Source organism: Oncorhynchus masou, chromosome 12 (genome assembly GCF_036934945.1).
Source record: "Oncorhynchus masou masou isolate Uvic2021 chromosome 12, UVic_Omas_1.1, whole genome shotgun sequence".
Classification (NCBI taxonomy): Eukaryota; Metazoa; Chordata; class Actinopteri; order Salmoniformes; family Salmonidae; genus Oncorhynchus; species Oncorhynchus masou.
Genome location: NC_088223.1, coordinates 37,754,740 through 37,768,206, shown reverse-complemented (window position 1 = coordinate 37,768,206; position 13,467 = coordinate 37,754,740). Strand labels below are relative to the sequence as shown.

At 43.0% G+C, this 13,467-nt stretch overlaps 1 protein-coding gene across 1 annotated transcript; it reads left to right on the top strand.

Annotated features, from left to right (window-relative positions):
• Positions 1-1,432: 1,432 nt before the first annotated feature.
• On the top strand, positions 1,433-13,348 carry LOC135550016 (protein shisa-7-like). Its single transcript, XM_064980443.1, has 5 exons — positions 1,433-5,161; positions 5,439-5,593; positions 5,912-5,977; positions 8,080-8,280; positions 8,862-13,348. The coding sequence occupies exons 1-5, from the start codon at positions 4,419-4,421 to the stop codon at positions 9,713-9,715; spliced, it is 2,019 nt and encodes a 672-aa protein (XP_064836515.1). The 5' UTR covers positions 1,433-4,418; the 3' UTR covers positions 9,716-13,348.
• The last annotated feature ends 119 nt before the right edge of the window (positions 13,349-13,467 follow it).

Genomic DNA, 13,467 nt, shown 5'->3' with positions numbered 1-13,467 from the left:
GGAGGGCGAGATAGATGGAGAGATCTTTGGGAAAGGAGAGGAGGTGAAGCAAAGCCCATTGTACAACGAATTGTATTGATAAGACAATAGACGTATGTATATATATATATATATATATATATAAAATATATATATATATATATATGTATATAGAGAGAACAGTGGAGGACAGTGTTGCTCATTCACTTTCTTTCCCTCTCTCGTTCAATGCTGCAGTGCTATTCTGAGAGAGCCTGCTCAAGCCCACTCACTGGCAGAGAGAGAGAGAGAGAGAGGGAGAGAGCGGGAGGGAGGGAAGTGGGAGCGAGGGGGGTCAGTGTAGAGCTAACACGCTGTGTGTCAGCGTTTACACTGTCTCTTTAAGACCTGTGCTCGGCAGGGCCAGGCATCAGCAGATGCTCAGGCAGCATATATGTTGGGAATGCTCTGTTCCATATGCACCCGAGCAGACTCATAAACATCTCACTATTTGTGGCCAGGCCGAGCGGTGTGTCTGTCGAAACGATGTGTTTGCCTAGAAAGCTTCATATTCGAGGAGATCAGCTGTCGTCAGTAGCTTCTTAATTGCTGCATCAAGGAGACATTATGGAAATGGGCCCCCAGGGCAGTCACTGATTTGAAAGGCACCCTTAACTTTCCAGCACAAGAGACTCCACTTTCAGGGCCCCCAACCCAGCTTTGCTCCCTGTTTTCCTCTTCACATCTCAACAGGATACTCCCATTCAGGGCAACCCCCCCCCCCCCACTCTGCTCACATCTGTGGCTTCTCCGCTCCTTTCTCTCCTCTCGAGGCCTAGTCTTTACCATGAGACCTAATCTTCTCCCCTGACACTCGTCTCTCGGTGCCAGTACTAGCCACATGGTGTCTCTCGTCATCATGTCCCATCTAGCTGTTTTTTGTTGACGTCAAAACATGTCTATTCTCTCAAAGTTGATGTTAATATAGTGTGATCTCGCGGGTCCTTATCTAACGAAGGAGTGTATGAGAAGATGGTTCTCAGGTGTCTACGATTGGGATATTCAAGGTCTGGTGTGAAAGGATGAGCTTTTCCGAATCGTATTATGTTACAGATTTGTTGACAGTATGATGATTAGAATCAATTCAATTGTTGGTTTTAAATGAATGCAATAATGCAACATGCATTGTAATTTTTACACCGTGGATATCACGTAATCTGAAATATGAATAGATTTAGCCAAACAGAGGGAATGTTAGTACTTGCTAATTACTGCTTATTTCAGGTATTAGCCAACTGTTTATGTAGGAGTAATCATGTATGCTTGTTCAATATTGGTATTACCACTGCTATTGTATGTTTTGTGCCTAACTCTCCTAGAATAGAAACATTTTGACTAAACTGTGGACTAAGAAAATGTCATCCATTGATCAGCTTGCTCTCTTCTTCTCATTGCAGTGTTAATTGAGAAATAAAGAAGTCGAAGAAATTTGTAAAGGGCAAAGAACAAAAATAACCTCAAACCTGGATTACATCATCAACACTCTTGGCCAGGTGGAACAACTAGGGGGATGTTCTACCCTGTTTTGATCCAGAGGGTGTTTGCTAATTACAACGGTCTTTTACATCCCTTTTTTCGTTTTCTTTCTTTTTTGGGGGGGATTTTGGACCTTAATTTGCATAGACTGTTTTTCAAAATACACATTTTTAATTAGTCTCCCTAGCACATAAAATACACATTTTTAATTAGTCTCCCTAACACATAAAATACACATTTTTAATTAGTCTCCCTAACACATAAAATACACATTTTTAAGTAGTCTCCCTAACACATAAAATACTCATAAAATACACATTTCAGATCCCTATTACATCAGAATAGCATTGAAGCTCATTGCATACTTTAAGGCAAACCATATCAATGAAAAAGTAGTTAGAACCACATTGTGGAGAGTTAGCCTCATGCCTGTAGAGAGGTGTTAAACGTACATTCCTTTTCCGACATCAGTGTTAAAAAAAAATATCTGCTCCTATAATCTTTCAGATTTGAATAAATAGTGCATTATTGGTCCAAAGTGCTTTTTAAACTAATCTTTAATGGATGTCCTGCATTTGTTTGTAGTGCATTAGCTGGAACATGGTAAGCAGTGCTAACTCACAAATTTACTCGGGCTCTGACAGCACAGCCCCAGAGCGATCAATCGAACTGGGCTTTGACTGACTGATGTGCAACACAAGTCATATATAACAAGATACATTGACCTTGCTGCGATTCTGCCGCTCCTTTGCTTATCCATCGCTCCTTGATTTTTTTCTTATTTTCTGTCAGAATCTCTCCAGCATTCTCCCATACAGCGCATGTAGGCACGCCACATTAAACAATTTGAAAAGCCCCCTTTTCCTTTTAACCCGAATGATATTCAAACCTTTGTGTTCTCTTTTCTCAAAACATGCAACACAGCCCCCGAGCGTATTGATGTTGTCTATCAAAAGAGATAAACTTGAACACGTACTAAAGAAACAATTAAGCCATATTAGACCTGCCATACTATGACCAAACATTTTCAACTATCATCTCACTAAGTTTAAGATTTCTTTGTACTGACAACATCTCATATATTGACTTTCAACTATAGGTGCGCTCATACGTTCAGGGATACAGTGAAGAGATTATAGGATACTAGGATACCATATCCATTTTATTTATAAGAAAATAGCTTTTAAAGCTATTCACATTAGATTGTTCTACGTTTCTTTCTTAGGTCACAATTACTATGTATCTGTAGTCATCAGCCCAGCTTAGGTTAGGCTGAAAAGTGACCGTTCGTAGTGTACGTTTCCTCCACATATTCTGCATTGAACGAATGAATCCAGACATTTTCATGTCTGTTCTGTGGGCAGAGCCGCGCTGTCCTGCCAGAACCGGGCCCAAGCCCACCTTCGTTCTATTCTGTTGGGCCGAATTAAACTCAGAGCAGAGACACTCACGCAAGGGGATCAAACGCACATAGATATTTAGCCCCATTTCGTCCCTCCTTCCCTCTCTCACATTTTCCTAATTCATCAAACAATTGTTGTACCATCTCCGGCTGCCTTTACTCATTTGGTCCATCACTGTGTTATATCTTAGTTTTCCCTTTCTCACTAAGTTAGGTGTGAATTGTGTGGTCCCGGTCTGTATCAACTATATATGCTGCTTGGTCCAATTCTGCCGTACCCACGTTCACCGGACCTCATGACAGGCCTTTGTGATCGGTCCTTGTCTCATTGTGAAAACCTTGTAGACTTTCTGACCGCTGTATTTGAGTCCGAATTAAGAATCTCAAATCTCTCTGAATAATATTTCCTCAATTGACCACCCGACCTCTATTTCCTTTCCCTAAATATTCCAAGAGTTTATTTGTGAACAAATGGACAGTTCAGTGCAGAAGGAATGTCCCTAGCTAGCTAACGCTGTTAATAAACAGTGCCAGATCTGTTCGAGCACATGTATTGATATAATGAATTGCAGACACCTAAAGCTGCCAGCAAAATTGTTTACAATTCACGCAAAGAGCTAGAAATGGATTTTGACTCAAGTGTTACAGAAAGGTTGTGCGGTCAAATACCTACAACAGAAAACTGATGTGCCAATTCCAGTGATAATAGGATTACAGCGTAGGTGAAAAGTACTCAAATAAAAGTTCACGCTTAATGTTTACAGAGTACACCTTCCCTTCAAAGAGGATTCGCTAGCGACGTTATTCATAACTTTGTGCCATAGGTCAGTTGAGTTCAAACGACTCCGACGGGTTTGAAATGTTTACACATTGATTTTTGTTTACAAGACAATACTGCCTATCACAAAGAAGACAACCCATACTTGCCATTTTAGTGAGGTCTGCACAGTAGAGACCACACAATTATCAAGAAACTCCAATCATTTCCCCTTACCATTCTGTAAAATAACACTTTGTTGACTGGTGTTTACAATCTATACATTTTCCAGCATCCTTATCATTCTGTTTTTTTTGTGTGCTAAGTTGAAGTTGTCGTGACAAACTTCAAATAGTCCTTTCACAAGTATAGAACATAAAACATAGAAATATATAACCTCAGAGTTGATATAAGCTGCTTATGAACAACAATAGATTTGTATTGAGAGCTGGAGAGATATGTTTACATAAATACATACACGTGACATGCCACACTTATTGCTTGAACAAACAAAAAAATCACTCAACTAAGTGAAAACCTCCACACTAGTGTATGTAATGTAGATGGAAGCACTAACAAAGGATTAGTTTACTGTATTTAGGCTGAAGTCCTGAGTGTAAGCCTTTACATTTTTTACACTTAACACGTAAGTGAAATTCAAAGAAGGAAGGAGAGGAGAACACTATCCCTCTTGGAGGAGGACCTCCATATTTGAATTCTTGACGGGCCTTTTATTTTTTGAATTGGCTCAGAAACGCTGAAAAAATGAGGCCTAGAACCTACAAAAGGATGTTCAGCACCTCCCTCATATTTTCCCTTGTGTCCGGCCTCGTCCTTTCCGCCGTGACCATCACCACAGAGCGCCGCTCATCCTACGGCGGCCCCAGCGGCACCACCCTGTTCCTCCTCACCGGTTTTGGGAACAAACCGATGCCGCCGCCCCCGGGGGGGCCAAAGGTGGCGCCTAAAGCGGCTGAAATGGAGGACGCTCAGGACGGTGAGCCGAAAGAACCCGAAACGCTCCCAAAGCCCCTCCCCCAAACCAAGCTCCCTCAGAACATGACGGCAGCTGACGCCCTCAAACCTCCGCTGGGGGCCGCCCAGGTAGCGCCACCCCCCCGGCGCCTGGTGGATGTGGACGTGTGTCGGGCCTACTACGACGTCATGGGCCAGTTGGACAACACTTTCAACTGCTCCAAGGGGACCTACATCTACTGCTGCGGTACCTGCCACTACCGCTACTGTTGTGACCACCAGCGTAGCCGCCTGGACCAGAAGTCATGTAACAACTACAAGTCGCCCGGGTGGCTCGACACACCGCCGACGAACCCCCCGCCGACGGGGAACCGGGGTGACCCAGACTCGGAGCAGCTGCAGCAGCAGAGCAACAGCACGGCGTACGTGATCGGCGGGGTGATCTCCGTCACCCTGGTGGTGGCCGTGGGCATCAAGGTGGCCTTCCACAAGATATCCCGACGACCCCGGAACAGAGACATCAACATGCCCAGGTGAGAAAAGAATGGACAAGTGTCTTTGAATAGAAGATCAGTAAGCAGTGTCTGAAAATGACGTGGATCTGTCAGTGGGCTGCAGTCTTAAATTCAGCACATTACTGAGTTTCACTAAGGTCACAAGCCACAGACCCAAAGGGGTGATGAAACTGAACCACATTCAACGAACAAGTAACACATTTACATACTACATCTTTCTTTTCTTTTGTTCTACTGTCTTGCCCTTGTCTATGATTTTTCATTCCCCTCCTCTCTTTTCTCCTCTTTCTCCCAGAGCCCTGGTGGACATCCTACGGAGTCAGGCCAGCCCAGTCCAACAGGGGGAGAGGAACAACAGCACCGTCCTTACCACCGCCACCACCGGCGACATCCTCGGTCGTCCCCCCAAGAACCTTTACACCCCGGTGCTCCAGAGCAAAGACAACCGCAGTGAGTGACGCCACAGAAAGCATGGGACAATAACAACACTGTAATGACAATGTTATAACACTGTTGGTATAATAACACTCTTATAACACTGCTGTTACGTTGAAATACAGTAATAGCCTGTTTTCAGATATATGAACCATTACGGTGATGATGGTGGAGAGCGGTGGCGAATGCAATAGCCTAGTAATGCTGACTGTATGGGGTCACGTTCAACATACTCGCACTCTTAAACACGCTTCATGTAATCCCACAGCACACACACCACCACACACGCATACGAGTGGCAGTACCATCAGTGTTCGCTGTGCTCTCTTGCAGTTGGCAACTTGCACCACAATTTTATCCAGGTGTCTGGTTCCAGTCCCAAACACTCGGCTACTATGGGTAAGCCGAACTAGCTAATGCAGCCGGCGGGTGTGTGAGTTGGCCTCATGAAACGTCTGTCTGGTGTTGTATATGTACCATTGGGTTTGTTTCCTTAACACAGTCGCTGTTGTCTTAACACAGTCGCCGTTTCACTGCTCCCACTCATTCTGTGTGTCACCCTCGCAAGTGTCTCAGCATGCACTATGTACTGTATCCGTTTGTGTTGTAAGCGTGCTTACTTACACTGTGGGCCTGGGCTTGAGTGAAGTCAGTGTGTTACTGCACTTACCGAAGCCTGCTCGTGTTACTCCACAGTGGTCAATGTCTCCCGTGTGCTCGCTCAGTGGGTAGAAAGACATTATTGGCAGTCATTGCCCATTATTGTACATGGTCAGTGACCAAAGTGTGAGACAATCATCATTAGCTCAAGGGACCTTTGTAATAGTCGTCCTAGAATGACTTGAAAACGTACAAATGACAAATTGGCAGCCGTTCTTTAAGACTAATCATTTGTGAGGAATTGGCACGTTTCGTCAATTGTATATGTACCTTTAAATGTAAGGCCATTTTAAATGTACTTATACATGTTGGCCCATTATTAATGCAGCTACCTACCTTATGTGTGTTATGTCCTTGTAAAAGTACTCATATATACAGTGCCTTCGGGAAGTATTCAAATCCCTTGACTTTTTCCACATTTTGCTACGTTACAGCATTATTCTAAAATGGATTAAATTAAAATAAAAAATCCTCAGCAATCTACACACAATACTCCATAATGACAAAGTGAAAACAGGTTGAGAAATTTTAGCTAATTTATTGAATATAAAAAAACAGAAATACCTTATTTACATAAGTACTCAGACCCTTTGCAATGAGACTCGAAATTGAACTCAGGTGCATCCTGTTTCCATTGACTGGAGTCCACCTGTGGTAAATTCAATTGATTGGACATGATTTGGAAAGGCACACACCTGTCCATATAAGGTCCCACAGCTGACACTGCATGTCAGAGCAAAAACCAAGCCATGAGAATGAATTGCTCGTAGAGCTTTGAACCAGGATTGTGTCAAGGCACAGATCTGGGAAAAGGTACCAAAACATTTCTGTGGCTTTGAAGGACTCCAAGAACACAGTGGCCTTCATAATTCTTAAATGGAAGAAGTTTGGAACCACTAAGACTCTTCTTAGAGCTGGCTGCCCGGCAAAACTGAGCAATCAGGGGAAAAGGGCCTTGGTCAGGGAGGTGACCAAGAACCCGATGGTCACTCTGACAGAGCTCTAGAGTTCCTCTTTGGCGATGGGAGAACCTTCCAGAAGGACAACCATCTCTGCAGCACTCCCCCAATCAGGCCTTTCCAAATCATGTCCATTCAATTCAATTTCCCACAAGTGGACTCCAATCAAGTTGTAGAAACATCTCAAGGATGATCAATGGAAACAGGATGCACCTGAGCTTAACTTCGAGTCTCATAGCAAAAGGTCTGAATACTTATGTAAATAAGTTATTTCTGTTGTTTTTTTTCTTCATAAATATCAAACCATTTCTAAAAACCTGTTTTTGCTTTGTTATTATGGCATATTGTGTGTAGTTTGCTGAGGAGTTTATTTGATATATTTTAGAACAAGGCTGTAACGTAACATAATAGTGAAAAAGTCAAAGGGTCTGAATACTTTCGGAAGGAACTCTATGTTAGGTCCTTAACTAATGTACTCATATATATTATGTTAACATGTTATTCTAAATGTAGCCCTATATAATGTACGTGTTAGGTCCTTAATAAATGTCCCCATATTATGTTAACATGTCATTCTAAATGTAGCCCTATATACTGTATGTGTTAGGTCTCTGGTTAATGTACTCATATATATTATGTTAACATGTCATTCTGAATGTAGCCCTATATACTGTATGTGTTAGGTATCTGGTTAATGTACTCATATATATTATGTTAACATGTCATTCTGAATGTAGCCCTATATACTGTATGTGTTAGATCCCTGGTTAATGTACTCATATGTATTATGTTAACATGTCAATCTAAATGTAGCCCTATGTACTGTATGTGTTAGGTCCCTGGTTGATGCTCTCCTATGTCTTCCTCCTTTTCCTCTTCCAGAGCGCGTGCCCCGCATGAACAACGCCCAGCTAGCCTCCACGGGGACCCTCCTCACCAGCAAGCACAACAACAGCTCCGGCCTGCACTTACACCCACAACCCCCTTTCTCACACTCCTTCCACAACCTGGCCCAGTTGCCCCCTTCCTACGAGGTGGCCATGAAACCTGAGATCAACCGCTACAGCTCCCTGAAGAAGCTCGGTGAGGAGGGGAGCGGTGGGGGAGGGGCCTTGGGGCCGGATGTCTGGGTGGCAGCCGCTGCTGGGAAGAAGGCGACTGGAGGCGGTGGCTAGAGAGAGCTCCAGAGATGTGTGTGTGTGTGTGTGTGTGTGTGTGTGTGTGTGTGTGTGTGTGTGTGTGTGTGTGTGTGTGTGTGTGTGTGTGTGTGTGTGTGTGTGTGTGTGTGTGTGGAAGAAGGCATAACAGGCGAGAGGCAGCAGCCGATGATGTGTGTCAGATGTATTACCTTTCGATGTGCCTTAATGTAGGCTGCTATAGTCTATAGAATGGGCGTCGATAAACGCTTGTTTGTCTCGAACGGGTGCCCCTGAAAGCTAGATTATATGGAGGATGCATTGGGGGATTGTCACGGTTGCCTAAAGGTCACATTTAAATTGGCTCTCAGGGAGCTCAGTCAAAGGAAAGTCTTCTAAGGGAGAGAAATGTTGAACACTTTGTTTCACCTTATAATAAATGAATTTCACTAACTGTCATTTCAACATTTCTTTCTTTCATCCTCCCTCTTTTTTTTTACTCAACCCCCCCCCCCTCCCAAAAAACAGAGAAAGATCTGGACGACTACTCTGGCTACCACACATCAAAGCGACGGCCTAACAATGCCCCTCCGTCATTCCACTCCTCCCAGCACCACCTCCACTGGGGCGGTGACTACACTCTCGGAGGCAGGGGCACCCTTCCCTTCCACTCCTCCCGGCCACGGATTCACGTGCCCACGTCCACCCCAAACCCCTACCCTCTGCCAGCCCAGTCGTTGGGGTACCAGCCCGCCTTCGACAAGCCCCCGCGGAGGGTAATGTCCCAGGACCAGCTCCTGGCACTTGGTGAGGGCAACACCCTCTCCAGACTCTCCAAGAACCAGCAGCACCAGTACTACAAGGCTATGACCACCAGCAAGAGCTCCACCTCACAGACGCTTCGCAAGTCCCACGAGAGGCTCCTAGTCTCGCCCGACCGTCTGGAGGAAAGGATGGGGGGCATGGGCATGCCAGGGTTGGGCGGTATGGGGGGCATGGGTGACTTTGTGGGGATGGGGGTCCCGACCATGGGATGCCTCAGCCACAAAGCCCAATCACAGCAGAACGTCTGCGTCACACCCTCGCTGGACCGCCATCACATGATCAAGATGAACTCCCACCCCACATCGGGCCACGAGCTGGAGATGAGTGTGGCGGGCCATCCGGCAGGAAGCTGGGGGGACCCTCATGGGCACGGATCAGGGGCCGGGGTAGGACCAGGGAGCGGGGCGGGGACCATCGGGGGCCACAACGCACGGAGGATGGCATTCGCCACCAAGAGGCAGAACACCATTGAACAGCTCCAATACATCCCTGGGGGAGGAGGAGGGGGAGGGGGCCAGACATTGAGAACGGCTAGTAAGAACGAGGTGACGGTGTGAGAGAGTAGAGACAACGGAGAAGGAGTGATGAAGGTCGCGGTGAGAATGTTTGAGCTGAAAGTGTTCACACAGAAAGAAGAGAATAAGGAAAGGTCAATTGGGGCATGATGGAGAGAAAGGTGAATAGAAGGAGAAACAAGAAGAGAGACATGGGCAAGCTGATGAGAGAGAGAGAAGGATATGATGAGGACAGTGCGTCTCATCAACCGCCTCAAATGAGTGTGTTGAAGACCAGAGAAGGAAAGACGTGAGAGAAGAGTTGATGCCATTGTTACCTGTTGCTAGGAAACACAGAAAAGGGCAATGATAGGAAGAAACCATTGAGAAAAATTTAATTATTATAGAGAAGTTTGAATGAAGCCCATTGATTTGATTCCTGGGAAAGAGAATATTCAACCATATTGTTGAAGAGGGAAAAAGAAAAATGGCCATGTATAGAGCAAAAAATTAACAATTTAAAAAAGTTTTTTGTGCAATTGAAAAAGGATCTTAGGACATGATGGCTTTTACTTGTGGATCCTGCTTGGGTCAAAATTATTAAATGGTTATTGAGTTTCTTGTCGTGAAACCTCTAGCTGCTCTGACAGAGACAACAAACCTGTCTTTGAATCTGAACAGACACAGATGTCAATGGAGTACAGAACAATGTGATGGTTGTTTGACTTTTGTAAAAAATACAGGACTGTAAATTATTTTGTTTTTTTTTGTAAAAGAATAAAGCCCCGTTGGACAGTATGTATATTCTGTGTGTATATGCTATAGCCTGATGACTGAATGACTGACACTGAGTGGACATTTGAGTTGCCAATCATCACTTTCCTAATTTTGATTGGAAGACTTGACAATAGACAGATTTGGAGTACTGTTGCTAGATACCACAATCTAACACTACAGCCATAACTTAGTCTGCAGACATTTTGTATAAGGTCATGAATTAGTTAATCTCTTGATTATGGCTGGATTTTCTCAGTTATTATAATGATTTGACACAAACATCACTTTGCTGTATCATCTTTGCACCCTCGCCTGATTGGCTGGCTGGTCGATGTGACGGCTGTCACTCCCAAAGAGTCATAAGTCACTAATGAGCATTTTCACGGCAATGGTCAGTCCCTTCACAGCTCTGAGGTCAGTTTCCAAACTGTGGAGCTGATTCCAGTTACATTTATAGTCACACAGAAATTCTTTGACACTGTTATTCGACACACAATGTCAGTCATTGTTTTGAAGGAGATAAAGACCACCCGAATGAAAAACAAGATGACAAATCTGTTGACCACATAAGATGAGAGTGAAAGCTCAGTGAAGTTGTGTTAAATTTGAGGGACACTGCCATACAGAGTGGCAAATGCAAAGGCTTTGTTTAGCCATACTTGCCCATGGGTCTGTCCCTTCAAACAATCCCCAAAACCAGTCAAGCTCCTGCTCCATTGATGATACTTTCTGAGCTGTTTACCACAAATTGTGAGGTAATAAATTGATTTGTCAGTAGTTCATATACACTACTCACAGTCTTCTCTGAATTCCACATATTATAACTGTTTCTGAAACTCCAGCTGTTCACAATATTTGGAGACAGGTTGGAAAGGGGGAACAGGAAACAATGGACGCTTAACACCAAGGGCTATTCTGAAAACTCTTTGTGTGTCTGTGGTCTGTACTTTGTTGGCTTTTTAATTTTTCTGTGTCAATATTGGAGACAGTTTGTGCAACACTGCAGAAATGACAGACATATTTTGTAAGTGTGAAGAAAACAGAGTCCATTCTGCAAAGCTACTTTGTGCCCTTGTGAGGTTGACATTGAGTGTGACAAAAAGCCAATCATACCATAATTCTTTACATTGCAGGGGTGGAGGTGGACATGTCATATTTTTTGTACATTTGCAAACATTTGTAACATTCTTATTTTTGTGTGTGTTTCACAGTTATCTGGTTAAAAGATGGAAGATGTGGTTGTTACTGTCCATTTTTAAAAGGGTTGGACTCTCCACTTTGATTGAAAGGACAAGGAGATCATTGTATTTACTTCAAATCTTTGTATAGTATTTCGGCTCTCCCCTTTAACTGTGAATGGATAAAGACAACAATTGATTGATGGAACTTTCAGACAACGTTTTTAAAGCTATGATATGTGTTTGTGTGTTTATAGTCATGATTATGTTTACTATAGATTTACGCTGATTATTATCATCACCATGATTATTAGTTACCTCTATTGATTTTTTTATTCTCTGTGAAGCTCAATGTTTCCTGGATTTTGAATATTGAACTTCCTAGTGGATTTTAACCTTTGTATTCTTGATGGAAAAAACCCTGATGCAATCAAAGTGAAAAGACAAACCGCATGAAGATGTCAAAGCCAGTGTTGATGATGTCATAGTGCTGACTTATGACGTCATGGCGTGTATGTCTAATGTACATGCGTCTGTATTTGCCGTGTGTGTATTTCAATGTCTTTTCAGGAATGATGAATCTCACATTTGATCTGACTTGGGATATTACAAGTAAGACAATTGTGTTTTTCAAAAAATCCACAAACTATTTAAAACCCAAGGCTATGATCTCATTATTCATATTGGCTTTTTGGATTCAAAAGCCTAATATCACAAAGGACATGCATCACAGCTTTCCTTGTTAAGCTACATTCACCAAAGCAAATGTAACAAAACAAAAAAAATGTTTCTCAAATTTCAAGTTGTAGAGCAAAAGCTATAAAATTACATTGTTAACATTTTTGGTAAAAAATGTGTGCATTTCGTTACAAGATTACATTTATGTAACCGGAATGTCACTCTTTTGAAGAACTTTACTCTTTATTGTAAAGAATGAGGATTTTGCTAGAATAGTTTGGAGAATGTATTGTGGCTTGCCTTGTTGTTTGACATGATTATGGATAACCAGTTATAGGACTAGAATGGCCCAATGATTTTTACAGAGAGGAAACGTCAGATTCCATAACTAGAATCTTGTTAAACTAAAATGAAGAAAGGCTAAATATATTTATGTCACACGAAGATTCAATTATATTTTCAATGTATGTTTTTATTGTACATTTGGAGGTATACTGATGTTGTGATTATGTTTTAGTTGAGTACGTCCTCATTAATCTGTGTGCCTGTAAATGTACTGTTGATTTGTGTGTGTGTGTGTGTGTGTGTGTGTGTGTGTGTGTGTGTGTGTGTGTGTGTGTGTGTGTGTGTGTGTGTGTGTGTGTGTGTGTGTGTGTGTGTGTGTGTGTGTGTGTGTGTGTGTGTGTGTGTGTGTGTGGAGGTAAGAGGGAGGTTGTGGTATAAAATGTTTGTTTTTGTGTGTGGCTCGTGGGGCGACAGTTAGAGGCGTGAGGTTTTTTAGATGGAAGGAGGTGTGAGTAAGCACGAGACAGCTTCATTGGCCCCTAATTGTATTGCGGGGTGAGGAGGAGGCGGGGCTACATTGTATCCCCCAAGTAATTTGGCATACCTCAGAAAAATGTATAGGGATTCATCTAATACATTATCCCCATGTCTGTTTCCAAGAATATTAAGTGAAGCTCTTACAAGCGTGCAACCCTTATTTTGGTTATTGGTCAATTCTCGCATTTGTAGAATCGTACTGTTCAATTGTTAATAACAATTAAAAAAATATCCACAATGACTCATTTTTGTCCACTGGGTTATTGGTGTTGATCAAACTTTAGGACAGGTGAAACACAAGTTATGATTGTGATTGTTCGATTCAAATCACTTTGGCTTTTTGTCTTACGGTTGGACTGA

Bases quoted from the DNA above. Each gene is read 5' to 3' on its own strand.
- LOC135550016 (XM_064980443.1), top strand. From the start codon at position 4,419: ATGAGGCCTAGAACCTACAAAAGGATGTTCAGCACCTCCCTCATATTT. The intron at 5,594-5,911 runs GTGAGTGACGCC...GCTCTCTTGCAG, and splicing joins CCAGAGCAAAGACAACCGCA to TTGGCAACTTGCACCACAAT. The intron at 8,281-8,861 runs GTGAGGAGGGGA...CCCAAAAAACAG, and splicing joins CAGCTCCCTGAAGAAGCTCG to AGAAAGATCTGGACGACTAC.